This window comes from Penicillium paradoxum (genome assembly GCF_028828445.1).
Source record: "Penicillium paradoxum strain IBT 22861 chromosome Unknown utg000005l_segment0_segment0, whole genome shotgun sequence".
NCBI classification, from domain to species: Eukaryota; Fungi; Ascomycota; class Eurotiomycetes; order Eurotiales; family Aspergillaceae; genus Penicillium; species Penicillium paradoxum.
The window spans coordinates 3,043,780-3,062,119 of record NW_026643183.1 but is presented as its reverse complement, the minus strand read 5'-3'; the positions used below and the strand labels follow the sequence as shown (position 1 = coordinate 3,062,119).

The 18,340-nt window shown below is 50.0% G+C and overlaps 6 protein-coding genes across 6 annotated transcripts; 4 read left to right on the top strand and 2 right to left on the bottom strand.

Moving 5' to 3' along the window:
- Positions 1–783: 783 nt before the first annotated feature.
- On the bottom strand, positions 784–2,547 carry N7457_006125 (SURP domain-containing protein; the record flags this gene model as incomplete). The annotated part of the gene is made up of 1 exon (XM_057177169.1): positions 784–2,547. One exon carries the CDS (start codon positions 2,545–2,547, stop codon positions 784–786), a length of 1,764 nt encoding a protein of 587 aa, XP_057031471.1.
- Positions 2,548–3,165: 618 nt separating this feature from the next.
- Positions 3,166–6,214, top strand: pmt1 (protein mannosyltransferase 1; the record flags this gene model as incomplete). The annotated part of the gene is made up of 4 exons (XM_057177168.1): positions 3,166–3,425; positions 3,525–4,077; positions 4,137–5,600; positions 5,690–6,214. The coding sequence occupies 4 exons, from the start codon at positions 3,166–3,168 to the stop codon at positions 6,212–6,214; spliced, it is 2,802 nt and encodes a 933-aa protein (XP_057031470.1).
- Positions 6,215–6,697: 483 nt separating this feature from the next.
- Positions 6,698–7,520, bottom strand: N7457_006123 (uncharacterized protein; the record flags this gene model as incomplete). The annotated part of the gene is made up of 4 exons (XM_057177167.1): positions 6,698–6,748; positions 6,875–7,076; positions 7,272–7,315; positions 7,380–7,520. The coding sequence occupies 4 exons, from the start codon at positions 7,518–7,520 to the stop codon at positions 6,698–6,700; spliced, it is 438 nt and encodes a 145-aa protein (XP_057031469.1).
- Positions 7,521–8,154: 634 nt separating this feature from the next.
- Positions 8,155–10,080, top strand: erf2 (palmitoyltransferase ERF2; the record flags this gene model as incomplete). Its single annotated transcript, XM_057177166.1, has 3 exons — positions 8,155–9,128; positions 9,182–9,290; positions 9,343–10,080. 3 exons carry the CDS (start codon positions 8,155–8,157, stop codon positions 10,078–10,080), a joined length of 1,821 nt encoding a protein of 606 aa, XP_057031468.1.
- Positions 10,081–10,877: 797 nt separating this feature from the next.
- N7457_006121 (putative histone-lysine N-methyltransferase (Ash1)) lies at positions 10,878–13,423 on the top strand (the record flags this gene model as incomplete). Its single annotated transcript, XM_057177165.1, has 4 exons — positions 10,878–11,988; positions 12,045–12,418; positions 12,475–12,674; positions 12,727–13,423. 4 exons carry the CDS (start codon positions 10,878–10,880, stop codon positions 13,421–13,423), a joined length of 2,382 nt encoding a protein of 793 aa, XP_057031467.1.
- A 1,203-nt stretch (positions 13,424–14,626) lies between these two features.
- Positions 14,627–18,108, top strand: N7457_006120 (putative ubiquitin conjugating enzyme; the record flags this gene model as incomplete). Its single annotated transcript, XM_057177164.1, has 2 exons — positions 14,627–14,789; positions 14,852–18,108. 2 exons carry the CDS (start codon positions 14,627–14,629, stop codon positions 18,106–18,108), a joined length of 3,420 nt encoding a protein of 1,139 aa, XP_057031466.1.
- Between the last annotated feature and the right edge of the window lie 232 nt (positions 18,109–18,340).

The window sequence follows — 18,340 nt, the reverse complement described above, 5'->3', positions numbered from 1 at the left end:
CATTTCCCCTCAGGTCATTCAAAAAGACCTGCCCCTTAGAAGTGCCGCTTCTGCCTTTACCTTTACCTCCAACCTTTAATCGCCCAATTTGCTACACCTCGACGAATGTCTCTCTCATTGGTTCGTGTTTCTCGGGTATTACCTATTTTTTTCTCACTTCTAGCAGCATAGCCTTTTGTATTATTACTACCCCTTTACTTCTGACCTTGCATACTAATAATGTGTTGTTTTCCGTCCCCCCCCCTTTTTTTTGTTCGTGGACACTTGAGCCCGGCGTGGCACTCCTGGATCTTCATTGTTTCTGTTTTTCGTTTCTGACTCGTGGCGATGCTGGTACGCTCCGGGTCCTGTTGGTGGAGGCATTGTGGTAAATGATAGATGAAGTTAAATTAAATTAAATTGCATACATATATGATGTTTTAACAGTATATTGTATCTACAAAAAGTCTACACAACGTAACTCATGTTTGTTGCTACAAGGTTGAACCTTGATAGTGGGCCTAGCCCTAACTTAGTCCGAGATACAACCTCGGAAGTTCACCGATACATAGTAGGAAGGGAATCATAGACCAGACAAGATATTTCGTGAGGCTGAGATAAAAGAAGGGCTATTGTACACAAACATATGGGGGAAAAAAAAGTCACATTATCCGCAAATCATCCCTCCTAAACTCCGAAGATGGTTGGAAAAAAATACTATCGAACTAGAACACCCTCGCGAATCCTCAATTTTGAAACGAAAACATCCTATCACGTGTGAAGTCGACGTAGCTGGGGGGGATATCATCTCTTGGCAAGCTGCTGAATATGTCTGAGTTGGTCTTCGATATTCATACTCTGGGGATTGGGCATGCCTGGCGGACCGGCATTTGGATTTTGCGGTCCAGCCATGCCCTCGGGTCCCCCACCAGCCATGGCCATTCGCTTGCGACGAGCTTCCTCCTCCGGGTCGACAGGGGAAGAATCGAAGACATCGCTGCGCTGGCTGGCCAGACGCTTGAGGTTGTTGACGACGTCGACGGTGGAAAGGTTCGTCGTGGCGCTGCGGGATTCGGCCTTCGCGCGCTGTTCTTTCCAGCGTGGATCCAGAAGTTCGATACGGATGTGTTCGTCCAGCTCTGCGGATGGGACTTTCTGGTTGCAATAGGGGCAGATGGCCATGTGGGCTTGTTGGCGGCGGGCTTGGGCCCGGGGGACGTAGTCTGAGCGGATACGCATTGGCTGCTGGCCTGGGATAGCTTGCGCTGCTGCTTGGGCGGCGGCGGTTTGATCGCGTGCTTGCAGCCGCTCGCGGATGCGCTGCTCTTCTTCGGGGTTCGTGTACTGGCCAGGTGGGGGGTAGGGGCCTGCTTGGTAGGGTGAGATTGGGGGCGGGGGAGCGTGCATGGGTGCGGGTTGGACTGGGTAGGCGTTGTAGTAGGTGGGGGCGTCGAGATCGGTAGGCATCGCTTCCTCGATGCGTCGTGTGTTAAGGGAGAGGGCTGCTCTTTGCTCAAGAGAGGCGGACTGCAGGTCGTTGGCGGATGTCGGGGGTGGCAATTCTGCGTGGTCGTCGTGCTCGGTGAACTCGACGGTTTCGACCACGACGAAGTCATGCCAATCGATCTGTGCATATTCGATGCGCTCCTGCTCACTCTGTTCCTCCTTTTCTTGCTTCTGTTGTTGTTGGAATTTCACCCATTCCGCGCGCTGCTTCGCGCGCTCCATGACGTGGAACTTGTTCTTCGCATTTAGTTCCAGTTCGGCGATTCTGTTGGTGAGTGAGGTGGCATCGTCAATTCCTTCCTCACGGAATAAGATAGTATATTGATCGACCAAGCGCGTGAAGAATTGATAGAGACTATGTTGTGGTCGTAAGAAGTCGAACTGGAAATTTCTCGCTTCGCGCTGCGCCAGCGCGGTCATGAATGACTTCCCCCGCTTGGCGACAAACAAGGCTGTGAGCTTGACAACTTCCAAATCCTGTGCGTTGATGATAGGCATGCGCGCCGAGAAATGGAACGCGGGGGGTTCGGGTGGCCCCTTGGGCTTCTCGGGTTCGGCGGCGACGGTCTCGCCAGCTCGGCCTGCTGCCACTGCTGATCCCCGGCCGGCTGCGATTTCGGAGCGGCGCCACTCATAGTAAGGCCAATAAGGATCTCCTTCGGTCAGGAATGAGAATTTGTAGTTGTTCTTTTCCTTCTGGCGGACACGTTCTTCAAAGTTGGGTCCGTTGCGAACGACAAATCCTGCTGATTTCTCGACAATTCCTCGAATATCTTTGGGAGGAACTACCATACCCTCTGGGGTCTTGATAGCATCCTCTGGGCGAGGGGTGTCTTCCTTTGAAGGCTCCATGCTGGTGAATGAGGATGTGACAGAGATGGAGAGGTCTTGTTGGTAGGACTTTGGAGATGGATGGATCTCGGGCTTGCTGACTAGCTCCATAGCCACATCGATGGATACTAGCCACACTATGGCGGTGAAGTGGGACGGATCCCAGTGGCAGTGTGGCGCAGCAGGTGTGGCGGGTGTACAACAGCTCCCGTGCGCCAGGTTCCTCTGCATTTTATTGCTTTTCCCCACTGGCATGCATTCCCAAAGAAGACTCAGGACTGTTTACTTTCTTTTTTTTCATAGTTAGTTAATCTCGAAATATTCAAATCCTCAGGTGTTATCAAGAATTCGACCATTGTACCTGAAAACCACTAGTAAAGTCTGTTACCATACCGGGGGTTCTAAAAAACTAAGGGGCTGCTCACGTTGTCCTCCACAGCCGCCGTCGATCTGGCCTTAAGGCGGAATTGCACGCTTTCGTCCATCTGAGACCTCTTCGATTCTGGTTTTTCGACTGCTTTGTTTTTTTTACTTCTTTTCTTACTCTCTCTTAAACTACCCTTTTCATAGCTTCGTTCCCCCCTGTGATGGGGCCTTTTCCCTCACTGTTACACGATCATTAATCGGTGTGGTGCCTGAAGCCATCGGACGGTCAATAGCTCGAGATCGAAAGCGTCCTCGACAGCGTCCATACTTCCATTCCATTTTAATAAGGCTCTCATTAACGATCAAATCCTAACTCGACTACGCGAAATTCTTCTATCTTTCACACTCGATATTCCGACTTTCGCGCCGACCTCCTGAACCGTAACGTCGTCTCGCATTTACATCGGACAATCGAAACACGATATGGGTCAAAAAGCGAAAGACACACTGGCTGTGCGGCCGCAGAGTCGCGGTAGGCGCTCGCCCAGTCGCTCGCCCAATCCCAAGAACCGCAAGCCTTTGGCGGCACCAAAGACGTATGCCTCGGACGGAGTGAAGAACAATGATATCTTCAAACTCCCCAGCTCCGACTATAAGCTTATTGTGCTGGTCACTTTGATCGCTGCAGCTGTTCGTCTATTCAGAATCTACCAGCCCACCAGCGTGGTTTTCGATGAAGTCCAGTACGTTCTCAACAAACCTTGTGTTATCAATTCAGAATAAGATAGATGGAGACTAATCATTTGGGATTGAATAACAGCTTCGGTGGATTTGCGTCCAAGTACATCAAGGGAAGATTCTTCATGGATGTGCATCCCCCCGCTGGCTAAACTGCTGCTTACGCTGGCTGGATGGTTGGCTGGGTTCGATGGAAACTTTGACTTCAAGGATATTGGCAAGGACTACTTGGAGCCTGGTGTGCCTTATGTGGCTATGCGCATGCTTCCAGCTATTCTCGGTGTCTTGACTGTTCCATTGATGTTCCTTACCCTCAAAGTTACTGGATGCCGCACTTCAACTTCGGTCTTCGGTGCTGGTCTTGTTATCTTTGACAATGCTCTGGTCACTCAGTCCCGTCTAATCCTGCTTGATTCCCCATTGATTTTCTTTACCGCCCTTACAGCTCTGTCTTTCGGCTGCTTCACCAACCAACAAGAGCTGGGACCCGCCCATGCCTTCCGCGGCCCATGGTGGTTCTGGCTAGTGTGTACCGGTCTTTCTCTAGGCGCAACACTCAGTGTCAAGTGGGTTGGCCTCTTCACTATGGCTTGGGTTGGATCCCTTACGGCTCTCCAGCTGTGGGTATTGTTGGGTGATGCTAAAACTGTCACACCGGTAAGTACCTTTTAGCTCACATCAAGCCATATTTTTAACTAACAGATGGATTATTACAGCGCCTGTGGCTCAAACATTTCTTCTCTCGCGTTTTCTGTTTGATTGTTATTCCTTTGGGCTTCTACCTCGCCATGTTTGCCATTCACTTTGCATGTTTGGTTAACCCCGGAGAAGGTGATGGCTTCATGTCTTCGGAGTTCCAGGCAACTCTGAACTCAAAGTCTATGCAAGATGTTCCCGCAGATGTCTCCTTCGGATCCCGAGTTAGCCTCCGCCATCTGAATACCCAGGGTGGTTATTTGCACTCTCACCCTCACATGTACCCCACTGGTAGCAAGCAGCAGCAAATTACTCTTTACCCCCACAAGGATGAGAACAATCTGTTCCTCTTGGAGAACACGACTCAGCCTCTCGGGCCCTACGGGGAGGTTCAGGGCCCTTTCGCCTGGGATAACCTGACTGCTCCTGGTTTCATCGAGGATGGTTCAATCATCAGACTCTACCATACGATTACTCACCGTAGAATCCACTCGCATGATGAACGTCCTCCAGTGACCGAGGCTGACTGGCAGTTTGAGGTCTCGGCCTACGGATATGAAGGTTTCCCTGGTGATGCCAACGATCTGTTCAAGGTTGAGATTATCAAGTCCATGTCCGAGACTCCGGAGTCTCAGAAGCGCCTACGGACTATTCAATCTAAGTTCAAGCTGGTGCACGTCATGACTGGCTGTGTCCTCTTTTCCCACAAGGTCAAGCTTCCTGACTGGGGATTCGAGCAACAGGAAGTGACCTGCGCAAAGGGTGGTACTCTTCCCAACAGCGTTTGGTATATCGAATCGAACCAACATCCCGCAATGGCCCCGGACGCCGAGAAAGTCAACTACCGGAACCCTGGCTTCTTGGGCAGATTCTGGGAATTGCAAAAGGTTATGTGGACCACGAACGCAGGCTTGGTTGAGTCCCACGCCTGGGACTCTCGCCCCTCATCTTGGCCCACCCTTCTTCGCGGTATCAACTTCTGGGGTAAGGATAACCGTCAAATTTACCTCCTAGGAAACCCCCTTATCTGGTGGTCAAGCACCCTGGCCATTGGTATCTACCTTGTTTTCAAGGCTCTCTCCGTCATTCGTTGGCAGCGAAGCTGTAACGACTACAGCCACGTTTCCTTCAAGCGCTTTGACTATGAGGTTGGCACCAGTGTTTTAGGCTGGTTCTTCCATTACTTCCCGTTCTATCTTATGGCCCGTCAGCTTTTCTTGCACCATTATCTTCCAGCTCTCTACTTCGCCATCATGGTCCTTTGCCAAGAACTTGACTTCCTCACAAACCGCATTAAGAGCTTGGGGCTTGCGTCGAAGCCTGTGATTGGTAAGGCTATGATGGCGGCTTTCCTAGGTCTCAGCGTTCTGGTTTTCACGCTCTACGCCCCACTTGTGTATGGCAATCCATGGACCAGGGATGCCTGCAACCAAGTGAAACTACTAGGATCCTGGGATTTCGACTGCAGCACCTTCCACAGCGACGTAAGTGTTCCGAAATGGAAACCTCCCCGACGAGGTTATTAAACGAATCGACGAGCCCACGACTAACATGGACCTTTAAACGCCACTAGCTGAGCCAGTATATCACTCAATATGTTCCCAATGCGCCTCCCGTAGCTGCCCCTACGACCGCAGCACCACCCCCTCCCCCTCCCCCTCCCCCACCAGTTCAGGCACAGGAGCCTGCCCCTGCGCCCGCAGATGAGGATACCCAACCCGCCGACCCGGCGGCTGTCACCGCGCCCAAAATCCAAGGCTCTATGGCCCGGGTCGAGTACCGTGACCAGAACGGCAAAGTTCTTGACGAGGAGCTCGTTGCCAAGCTCCGTGCGGAAGGTAAAGTCAAATTCGAGACCCGCTATGAGCCCGGTCCCCCTATGGAGAATGCCCACGATGTTCCCGTCGTCGATGGGCAGCTCGCACCACCACACCCAGATGTGCAGGGCCAGAATCCCGAGACGGGCAGTGCGCCCGAGGACTCTGTGCCACCCGAGAGCCCTGCATCTGTGGCCGAGGGCAACGAGCGCTCCGTTGAGCAGCCAAGTTCCATGGAGGAAGCAAAGCCTGCCAGTGAGGGTAATGAGGCCACCCGATAGTGGTTTGTGTGAAAGCTAGATGTGTAAGAGGAAGGAAGAATTCTGCCATGTATAATGAGCCTCTATAAAGCAGTTGTCCATTTCGCGTTTGTAAGCTCTTTCTTTGGTGTTCTCATAATCGACACTGATATCTACAAATGCTGGTCACATAGTCTAGGCAAGTAGGAGGCTGGCACTTCCAGCACTTGTGCGACGAGGTCTAAATGTGAAGGAGGGCTCCAGAGCTCTAGGTAACGATCTAAATTTACGCCGTGACGGAGCCTGCAGGATATAGATGTAGCGCAAGAAAGAGACCGATTCCCAATTGACTCTTATCTGAATACGGATACTATGCACAATTTCTTGCTATCCAAATGGCAAGTCCCACGCAGCCCTCTCCTCTCCCCGGTCTTGACAGTCTTAGTGTACAGCAGCCGGCCGCAGCAAACGGCAGTTCGCTTCATTCAACTTCTAAGGCACTTCTTATAGCTAATCAATAGCCATTTAGTAATCCCACTCCTCCTTGCCGAGCTTGTTGAACTTCTCGTGGAGATCCTATCAGAAAGAAGCTAATGTCAGCATTCTGTCAAAACAGCCAATGCGATCGCACATGGCACTCTCAATCAAGTCTTGCGGAACCGGACATGTGATATAGACTAAAGGGACCTAGTGAGTTCATACCTCGGGAAGAGTGACATTGGGAACAATGACGGTGTTCATGGCACTGGGAGCAGCGCGGAGGGGCTGGCTCGTGTCACCGTGGGGGTGGTACTGGTACTTGTAGACCTTGCCATCCTCGGACTTGCCCTGCCAGGGCATGGCACTCTCGCCAATGCGGACGTTGCTCTCGGAAGTGACGGAAGTGGGCTTGCGGCCGAAGTACCTATATCGCGAAAACCGAACGGGTTAGCGATCATCGTGTTTGTTTTGGATTTTTGGATTTGTGCGCCATTGATGTTGATAGAGCGATCAGAAAACATGGCGAAGAAATTCCGTTGTCGGCACGTCACAATGACACCAATGGGGCGAATTGTTTGAAAATGAGGCATGGTAGGGTGGTTTCGGGAGGGATGCTCACCATCCGGCAATCAGGAAAGCACCAGACATGACACCGAGGAGAACCTAAAAACACAGCGTTTTAGAATGAAAGCTTCGATATGGTTCAATGGCTGCGTAGGATGCGTACGTAGAGCTCGGGGTCACGCTTGGGGGCCTTGTCGAGGCTGGCTTCCTCAATCTTGGAGGAGGCGAAGCGGCGCGGGGGAGCGCGGAGAAGGGACTGGCGGGTCAGAGCCCGGCGGGTAGCCAGAGCAGCAATTGAGGACATTGTTGCAGCAATTTGTGCGTGCTTTGAAAGGGAGTTTCGTGGGCGGGAACTAGAGACGGGGTAGTGGGAGAGAATCGTGAACATCGAATGATGTTGCCGGCATATCAGGTGACGCTGAGTCAGCACCGGTTCAAGCAATTCTGGGTCACCACTTTCGAGCTTCCTGTTGGCTGAGATTCTGCGGTTCGAATATCCGACTTGCTGGTGCTTATACGATCTTTCCGGTGTTTGTTTCTGTGATGTAATTGGCCTTTACAATTTGTTTGGCTTCGTGATTGCTGTTTTACACCAGGGGTATGTGGTTCCGGTTTTCTCCATCAGGGGGGCTCTTCATATTGGCCCCGGCTTTGCGGCGCGTTTGTCAGAGGAGCCTTGCGCTCGGATTAAAGACTAACAAGGCTATAGGCCCTTGATTGATCAATCACTTCATTCTCACTCATTATCCATTTCCTCGAATTCATCGTCGCTCCTTTCTTAACTGCTCCGATTGCCACTCACCGTATCCCTTCCATACTTGCTGCCTAAGCTCACCGCGATTCGCTTCCACTCCTTAGCCTATTGTCAATTAGGAACACAACATGATAGCGCGCATCGCTACCTAGCCAATTATTGATATTCACTCCTTTCCAGAGTTATGGCAAACTCCGCGAATCATTCAGAAACCGGCGATACAAACCAGGGATCGGCACCACAGCATGTGCTTGGGATTCCTCGCCCTCCCTCCGTGGGAGGTATTTCATCCCGAGTGACGGATGAAGATGGAGAGCGAACAGCGTCCTATACGTCACGTCCAGCTCCGCACCAGTCGCGATCCTCTGTCTCTCGACGTGCTCCGCCCCAAACACGAAATTCCATCAATGCGCCTAACCAGTTGACCAGCAGGCCTGGTAGCTCAGGGAGTCGCCTGAGTAGATCGCATATCCCGTCTCTAACAGCGCAAGGTTTCTTTCGACCCATGAGCTCGCAACGATTGCAGGCACACCGAGGAACACGTCCTGTGACTAAAGGGACGGTTTCATCCACCGACGACTGGCCAGAACAAGGGAGCCAGAACCGAACAAGCTTGGTGTCCAACAGCACGGTTCAACAAGGATCTCTGCCTCTGACTGATATGGAAGTCCCACCATCCCGAGGAACAGAATTCACAGATCCTATCATTCCAGACCGCAATACCTCAAACGCCAGTCCCACTGGTAACACCACGGTCCGGAGTCTAGGTGAAAGCGTTAGGCTTCTGCGGGATCGAGACCAAAAGGGGAAACCCCAACATCTTAACTTGGGCGCCAACTATACAGGGCATGCCGGGCAAGATGTACAACCAAAATCACCTCTTTCATTCCTCTCATTACAAAATCGGGGCGCAGGACACAATGATAACCGGGGAAATCAAGGTCATGAACATCTCTCCTCTGCTGGGTCCTCCCCGGGTCCTCTCGATATCAAGAAGCCCCAGCTACCAGAAACGAATTTGGGCAAAAACTATGAGTATTTTCTTGGGAACACACTCTTCTGCGGCGGGGGTCGATTCCAAAACTCGCGAGACAAGCCTGTCAATATTGCGACAGGGCTTTTGGTCGTCGTACCCTCGGCGTTATTCTTTGGTTTCTCGTATGTGAACACCTCTAATATGAACGAGATCCATAGCTAACATTTGAATTTAGGGCCCCTTGGCTGTGGCATAATATCTCTCCTGCTATTCCCATAGTGTTTGCTTACATCTTCTACGTCTGTTTCTCGTCTTTTGTGCATGCGTCCGTCGTTGATCCTGGAGTAAGTGACTCGTTTTGATTGAGTTCTGTGGCTACTAACATTATCATCTTAGATTATGCCTCGGAATGTGCATCCTATGCCTCATCCAGATTCTTCGAGCGATCCTCTGGCCCTTGGTCCACCCACAAACGATTGGGTCATGGTCAAACTTGCTACTTCCGATGTGGCCGCCATGGATGTGCCAGTGAAATACTGCAAAACATGCAACATTTGGCGCCCACCTCGTTGCTATCATTGCCGTGTATGCAACAATTGTGTGGAAACCCTCGACCACCATTGCGTGTGGCTCAACAATTGCGTTGGTCGCCGAAACTACCGCTATTTCTTTACTTTCGTCAGCTCTTGCACCCTCTTGGCACTCTTTTTGATCGGTGCTAGTCTCGCCCATATCTTGGTCTACATGTCTCGAGAAAACATATCATTTGGAGCTGCAATCTCCAAGTGGAGAGTGCCTTGGGCCATGGTAATCTACGGTTTAGTCGCAGTGCCATACCCTACATCGCTTTGTGCCTACCATCTCTTCCTAGTCGGCCGTGGTGAAACCACGAGAGAATATCTCAACTCGCACAAGTTTGCCAAGGCTGACCGGCATCGACCCTTCACCCAAGGAAATATCCTTCAGAATTGGATTGCTGTCCTTGGACGTCCTCGGCCTCCTACCTACATGCAATTGAAGCAGCGGTACGAAGATGGCGATCAACGCTTTGATTCCCAAAAACGCAAGTATCGCGTTCCAGATGTCGACTCCCAAGACATTGAAATGCAGCATGTCGGTCATCAACAAGGTTAGACCAAAACAAAAGTCATTCTTTTGCCTGTCGGCCTTGTTTCGGCGGCTACGACCTGTGAAGATGATATTCATGACTCCCTCTTTTCTTTCTCTAACCGATTCCCCGTTCTCGCCGGGATTCTTCGCCATTTACCATTTTCTAATCTTCACATTACACATACCCCTCTTGTTACCTCTCTCTCTATTTGCTTTGCAACACATACTTCAGACATAGTCTTGTCTTTCTACTGATCTGCCATAGTCGATTTCTTATTCTGTTATATCTTGTTACTTGTGTGACTATCTGGGAATGGGCAACCCTACCCAGAAACAGCCTTCCTCTTCTTCCATATGCTATTGGAACTATATATTCTTTTCTCAGACAATTGACAACATGTTATGTATATCACAGAATAGTCCATATCGTATCTACATCACTCCATGCGTAGAATCCCTCATGCTGCGGGGGCCAGAGTGAGGGATTTCGGCATTCCACCTGGACACGAGATCTGATTTTGTAAGCCCTGACAAGGCTTACTTTCTCCTTCTCCCTTGCATTTCCATTCCTATTATTGCCTTATTAGTCTCGTAATTCGATCGGGAAATTCTGCGATTGGAGTGTTCAAAAGTGTTGTTGCACGCGTCAGACCTCGCCCTAAATTGATAAGAAGCGCGCGGGAAGGTGATCCTCTTCGATCCGGCATCTTCCCCTGATATTTCCCCATCTCAGCACGACCGCACGCGCCAGTTGTTCTACCTTGCCAGAGAAAGGCGGTTCCGGGTGGAATTGTCCTTCTCGTTATCCCATTCACTCGAAAATGGCGCCACGAAAGTCCCGATCCATCGCGTCCGCGGCTCCCGATGTTCAAGCTCACGAGCCCACCGACGACAACATGGGTCTCGATGTACCAGAACAACTTTTGACACCAGAAAATAGTCGCTCTGAGACCTCAAGCAACAACGAGAACGTGTTGACCGACGAAAAACCCGCAGGACGGCGAAGATCAACACGGGTCGCGCGCGCATCGGTGCGGCCAGGTGAGCCACTGAACGACACACCGGAGAAGGAGGAACCTGCAACTTCTTCCAGCGAAGCCTACGTCGACAGTCTTGCCAAAGCGAAACGATCACACTCTTCTCTACGCCACAGCATTGCAGTGATGGAATCTTCGTTGTGGAGCGGTACTCCGGCCGGCGATGATACTTTGACCGACGATGCCGTGGCTCCTGATACACCGGTCTCGAAGTCTTCTCACGGTGTTCAATCTGAGGATATGAATACAATGGAGCGGCAGCGGACACTACGAAAGCGTGTGGAAAAGAAATTAGGTGAAGATGAAGGAACGGCCACGGTTGAGCCAGTCCCACCCCGAACAGCTTCTCGCACATCCCTACGGCGGTCAGGTCGCTTTAGTCTGCTCAATAAGGCCTCGGATATGGTTGATCGAGCTAGCAGTATCTTGGGAAAGCGCACAAGAGGCTCGGCAGACAAGGATCTTGGTCGGCGTTCTAGTCTTCGCCCTCGGAATATTGCGCCATCAAAAGAGGAAACGAGTGTCTCCGCTAACCAGCCGGCATCGAAAAAGCGTCGGGTCTCTGAAAGCGATTTGTCCAAACTCCAAGATGAGACTACACCTGCACCAGAGGAATTGGCTGCACCAGGTTCGCCGCGGCCTACGCGCAAGATTTGGCTGTCTCACGGCCTCTATACAGGCCAGGAACCCTCGGATTCGCCCCCCAAGCAGCGTCGGAGTAGGAATTCAAAGAAAACTGGAACTGGCCCAATGCACCGCACCATTCTTCCCATGCCGATGTTCAAGGGTGCGCGAATTTTGAAGAATGGACGGGACTTCCAACTGCCGTTCGACATCTTCTCGCCTCTCCCACCTGGCCAGCCTAAGCCTGACGAGTGGCGCAAGACTAATAAGAGTAAGCAACATGTTGAGTAATTTTCATTATGGAATAAGGGCTAACAGACAGTGCAGACGTTTTTGTTGGCGATGCTGGAAGCTTTTGGAAAGCGAATAAAAAGTTAGAGCTTTCCACTTGCATGTGTACTGAGGATACTGGTTGTGATGAGAACTGCCAGAACCGCTATATGTTCTATGAGTGTGACAATGGTAACTGCAGGCTGGGTCCCGAGTGCGGCAATCGAAACTTCGAGGGCCTCAAGCATCGGACCAAGGCCGGAGGTAAGTATAATATCGGAGTCGAAGTCATCAAGACGGCGGATCGTGGGTATGGCGTTCGCAGCAATCGGTCCTTCGAGCCCAACCAGATTATTGTAGAATACACCGGCGAGATCCTTACCCAGCTTGAGTGCGAGAAGAGGATGAGAACGGTTTACAAAAATAACGAAGTGAGTTCTATTTGCTGTCATTGATGCTTTGCTATTTACTGACTTTGCCAAACTAGTGTTATTATCTCATGTACTTTGATCAAAACATGATCATTGATGCTACTCGCGGGTCTATCGCTCGATTTGTTAACCACGCATGTGAGCCCAACTGTCGTATGGAAAAATGGACTGTCGCTGGCAAGCCACGCATGGCACTTTTTGCTGGAGATCGAGGGGTTTCCACAGGAGAAGAATTGAGCTATGATTACAATTTCGAGTGAGCTCATACGCATAGCGAGTCGCTTCACCATATGCTAACATTACATCAGCCCGTATTCCAACAAGAATGTTCAACAATGCCGCTGTGGATCAGCAAATTGCCGAGGCTTCCTGGGTCCACGCTTGAAGGAAAAGCAGCAACGTGCCAAAGAACTTGAGGAGAAACGAAAGGCCGGAGGAAGTCCAAAGAAGGCATCTGCAACAAAGGTTATCGGCAAAAAACGAAAGGTTTCAGAAGAAGTTCAAGGCACCACGCCTCGTCAAGGCAAGAAACGCAAGATGATCACAACCAAGGCTATCAAGGCTAGCGTGAAAAAGGCTGTGGCTACCGTTCGTGGGAAGAAGACAATTAAGACAACGACTAAGGGCAAATCCACAACCGCTACCAAGTCAAAGACTAATGTCAAGCTACCAACCGTTAAAACCACGGGCCGGATCAAGGCCACAGTCCGTGCTGCCCGGTCTACCAAGGCCACCAAGGAGACCGCAGCTTCTCCTGCTAAGAAGTCAGCATCACAACTCAAACGGCCGTCTGCCGAGACTAAAAGGCAGATCCTTGCAGCTGCTTCTAAGGGCTCCGGAGCCTCTCCTCGCAAGCCTTATACCAGAAAGGCACCTGCCAAGTCTCCCGTCAAGGCCAAGATGCCCGCTCCCAAGGCTAAAAGCACTGCCAATGGGGGCCTCGGCAAAGGCGTCAAAAATGCGACTCGGCGTATTGTGAAATCTGCCAAAGGAGCAAAGAAATGATTGCACTCTCTTGGTCTTCTGATTATCTGTTACCAACTCCGTCTTCGACTTGAGAGTCTCGCTGCTCAAACCAATCAAACAATCTTCTCAACATAACCCTTTATCTTTTTTCTTTCTTCTGTTGACAATCTTTGGTCTTCTGAGCCAACAGTTGGGAAGTAGAGTTTTTGAATATCTCTAGCTTTTACCTGCGCATTCTTGACCTCGACACTCACCATTCTGCATGCTCGTGTGGCTACCTCGGAGGTCTGGAGCAATGTTTGCCAGATTGTCTTTCTATTCTGCTTGATAACTCTTTTCTTACACTTCTTCCCTCACTTTCTACTCCTACATTTGCTGCCGTGCGAATCCATCAGCTAATTCCCCCCTTGTACGACCTCCGTGTTTCCCCTGGAATGGCGTTTTCTCCGTTCTCTTTCCCACCTCCCCTATCCATTGCTTTTGTTCTTTCTCCTACTCTGCTAGCTTCATGTCTTTCAAACTTTTTATTCGATTTATGCGTCATGGTCATGAAGGTGAGAGATTGCTCTGGGCTGCCGTTGGGCGTGGATTAAGCATGGTGCGTGACCTTGACATCGGCTTTGATATAGCTGAAGTAGATGTCTCTAAATGCAACATGTTTTCCCTTGAATTTTGGGTTACTATTCCAAGGCTTTACGTAGACAAGTCAGGGTTCTCAGGTTGGATGTCCCAAACAGCCTGGGGTCCCAAGAAGTTAGGATTTCGATTTCTTACATGCGGTCTGGTAACCTGACTATTTGTGTAAATCTCATTATTATTTGGACTTGCATATATATATCTACATACTTGCACCTGGACTGACCAAGTCAGATAATGATTTCTACGTGCCTGGAGGTGCCTGGAACCCCCAGCTTCCCTATATATCGATGGCTCTCGTACTAAATGCATATTATATATAAGACCATATACGGAGTAAGTGATGGATATAAAGATAGTGGAGAGACTAGTGGGGCTACTCCGCAATCGAATTGTGTACATAACGGGATGTATGTACATAGTAGGCAATCTTGCTGTTCTTTCGATCTCAACGTTGATCTCTCATGTTGACATAATTGCTTGTCACCTGTCATTCTTTCTTCTCTGGAGATATCGGGCCACTTTCTTCACCCTTGCTTTTGGGTTTCCTCTTCCCTTTTCTATCCTTTCTTCATCCGGTTTCTTTTCCTCTGCGCAGTCTTCACCATGCCACGGAAGGAATTCCTAAGAGATCTTGCAGAGGCTGCGGTCCCTGGTCACTTCTCCTATATCGCCGAGATTAGTGCAGGGGAGTGCGATGGATCAATTTCCTTCACTTTCGCAGCACCTGAGACCAGCCTCAGGCTTGACTTTCAGGCCATAGTATCAGGTAAAAATGCTTCTTCCATGGTGGCTTCTAGCATTCTAGCCTCTAATCGACTCGCACACTAGATTCTCACGACTACCCAAAGGACCACAGCTTTTTGGTCTTCTCGTCGTCCGAGAACTGTCCAATCACCGTTACATCCTCCCTGGAAAAACAAGTGCCTCAGTTCATAGGCTCAACAATCCATGACGTGCTGATCAAGATTGAGGATATCATCACCAATTGCATCATCTATCCTGACTCGGCATCCACTGACCCAGAGCAGGCTGACACACCAGACTTCGACGACGCGGGGTCAGCTGGTCACGATAGCGAGTCGGTTCCTAACATCAGCGAGCCAGGCTGGGAGTCTGATGATGAGGACATCACATTTCTACGTACTCCAAGTGAGACCAAGCTACGAGAGATGATTCGCCAAGACTTTCGTGCGGTCAAGGATGCGGGATTCAAGGTGGGATACCTGGGGTCAAAGTTTGAAACAATTATTGTGTCTGTAGCTTGCCGCATTGCTAAGCTTGGGATTTCCGAGGAAACTATGAATGCATGGGGCGTCGAACCCTCGGAGTATCTAGTTTTGCTGATCCGTTATCACCCAACATATCTCGATCTCCGAACAATCCTCGAGACAGCAAGCGATGTGAAGGATGAATTGATTAGGATGCATGTTGGTCTTTGTACTTCATACAAGCCGCACTTAGATCACGCCCTCGAAGCTATCCAGGGATCTCAAAACCGACAGCCAGCATCAGACACAACAATACATGGCCATCTTCTCAAACCGCTCTTCATTGGAAGATCACTCAATCTACTTCTCGAAGAGCGACTGCTTGGGATAATCAAGCTTCGGGTCAAACATGGGTTTTCGTGGACAGGGGCAGAGCTCTTCTTCCAAACCAACCAATGCAAGATTTACAGCGACTCTGATACCCTTTCTGAGGAGTATCACCAGTCAGATAGCTGGGCAACTTCGACCCCAGCAATCCTCGTGACTGATCATCTGGCTGAAGTAGAGCGCAATACTTCCAAGATATCTCTACCCCTTCTTGCTATGCAGTTTACTCTTCGACATTTTGTAAAGTGCACCGAATTTTGCCTTGTTTGTCACTGCAAGACCGGTGATACCTTCGAAGCACTGAAGCCATATGTCTGCTCCAGTGGATTATGTCTGTATCAATTCATGGAGCTGGGCATGGGCCCAAGTCTCGAATATGAAATCCGCTCACAGCCCTTTGTCGTTGATCTGCTGGTCAGTCTGGCATATGCCAGATCTATGCGGGGGCTTCTTGAAGACTTTCCCACTGGTCTTCGGCTTCGCGTTCCTGGGCAAATGTTCCCAGAAAATGTGCGAGCATCTACTCCACGCCATATTGCAAACTTGTACATACACCCAGACAGAATTGATCTTCGACCAAAAGTGATCACTCCAATCAAAGTCGGTGATTGGATTGTCATCATGGAAGGGGGCCAAGTTCCAGGAGTAAACGAATGGCATTGCCGTGTCAAAAGCATTGATAAAGCCTTGAACAATATTCTCATCTCACCTCCAATGTGCCAAGGTCAACAATTGCGGCCAGAAGAACTACCATCTGAGGTCAAGTTAGTGAACTTTGTTATTTATGACACCAACTTGGACGATTTGACACCCCAAATGAAACAGAAGATGATTTGCTGTCTGTTCAATGTGCTCCCTAGTGTGGAGGATATGAAAACATTCATCGGAAGCTATGGAAGAGGGAAGCCTCTTTCATCATGGGAAGACGTCATGTCTCCCGCTGGGATAGACCTTTTACGCTGGATTATTGCATCGAATCGATCTTTTATCGTACAGGATGACAATGAGCCTCGATACCAAGTGGGTGGGATGAAAGGTTACATCCAATTCCGATTTGCTCAAGGGGCGGCCGACAAAGAAGAGCGTTTCATCGATGCCGTCAATTCCGTCTCTGCGTCCGAGAATCCAGAAAATCCTACGTTCTTTGCCTGGCATGGCAGTCCCTTGCACAATTGGCACAGTATTCTACGAGAAGGCCTTCATTTCAAACGAATTAGCCATGGTCGTAGTTGTGGCGATGGCGTTTATTTGTCAAATTTCTTCCATACCTCATTGGTATACACTGCGAACCAAATGTCTCTCAATTGGCCCAGCAATCGTCGATTGAAACTCGCATCAGTGATCTCGCTGAACGAGGTTGTCAATGCCCCCGAGAAATTCGTGAGCTGCAGCCCGCACTACGTTGTGCAACACCTAGACTGGATTCAGCCTCGGTATCTTTTCGTCCAACTGCAAGGTTCCTATGTCCCAGTGAATCCACGTGTCTCGGCTGCGAACTGGAGTATCGCAGGGCCCCCAAGACCACAGCCATCCCCTTACGGGTATGATGGAATACGTTTCTACAAACAAGATAAGCGCCATATTGCCATTGGTCCTGACGGAAAGCCAATACGAATTCCCCTGTCGATAATTAGCGGCCAACAAGGGAGAGCCCTCCGTATTGCTGCAGAGATAGGACGCACAAGCCTTGTAGCATCATCTATGAGTTACACCAAAAGACGCAAATACTCAGCCGAAGCCACCGAAGAGCATGAAGATGACGACAATCTCAGCGTTGAAACAACCGCAGAAGATCTCGATGCTCTTCTATCAGATGATGAAACATCCGACGATTGCATACAAGAAGAGCCCGTCCCAGCTTTCAACTCCCAGTCCAATTTCCAGCCCGGAACACTAGAGGGAGATTCATTGCCTACACTTGCTGCACCTCAGTATGCAACAACCTCAGCCACAAAAATCCTACAGCACCAGCTCAACACTACCATCAAAACCCAGCAGAAAGTGCCTCTCCACGAGCTGGGATGGTACGTCGACCTCAACCTGATCACAACCGTCTACCAATGGATCGTGGAGCTGCACTCCTTTGATCCAGCCCTTCCACTAGCCAAAGACCTCAAAGCCGCCAATCTGAAAAGTATTGTTCTTGAGCTCCGCTTTCCGCCTCAGTTCCCCATGGACCCGCCATTCGTACGGGTTGTTCGCCCTCGCTTCCTCCAATTCGCTGCTGGCGGCGGCGGCCACATTACCACCGGTGGCTCAATGTGCATGGAACTGCTTACGCACTCGGGCTGGCTGCCGACGGCTTCGATTGAGAGCGTGTTGCTGCAGGTTCGTATGGCTATTATCAATACCGAGCCGCGGCCTGCACGTTTGAATCTACGCTCTGCAAGAATGGACTATTCGGTGGGTGAGGCGGTGGAAGCATACAAAAGGGTTTCAATAGCGCATGGATGGGAGATTTCGAAGGATATTCAGCAACTTGCTTGGTGATTTTTCTTTCTTCCTCTTCAGATTTGTACCTCTGACATGGGGATTTCCGACAGCACATGTTCGGCAGAGAATGATATCAAACCAGCAATTTGTTTGGCGATCTTTTCCTCTGGGTGGACTTTGTTTTGAGTTAATATCGTTTGTCTAAACTGATTTTCTTGCTGCTGAAATGACCATTTATGATCAGAAACGATATTTGCAACTCTACTTTTCATCGCTGTATGTGCGTAGT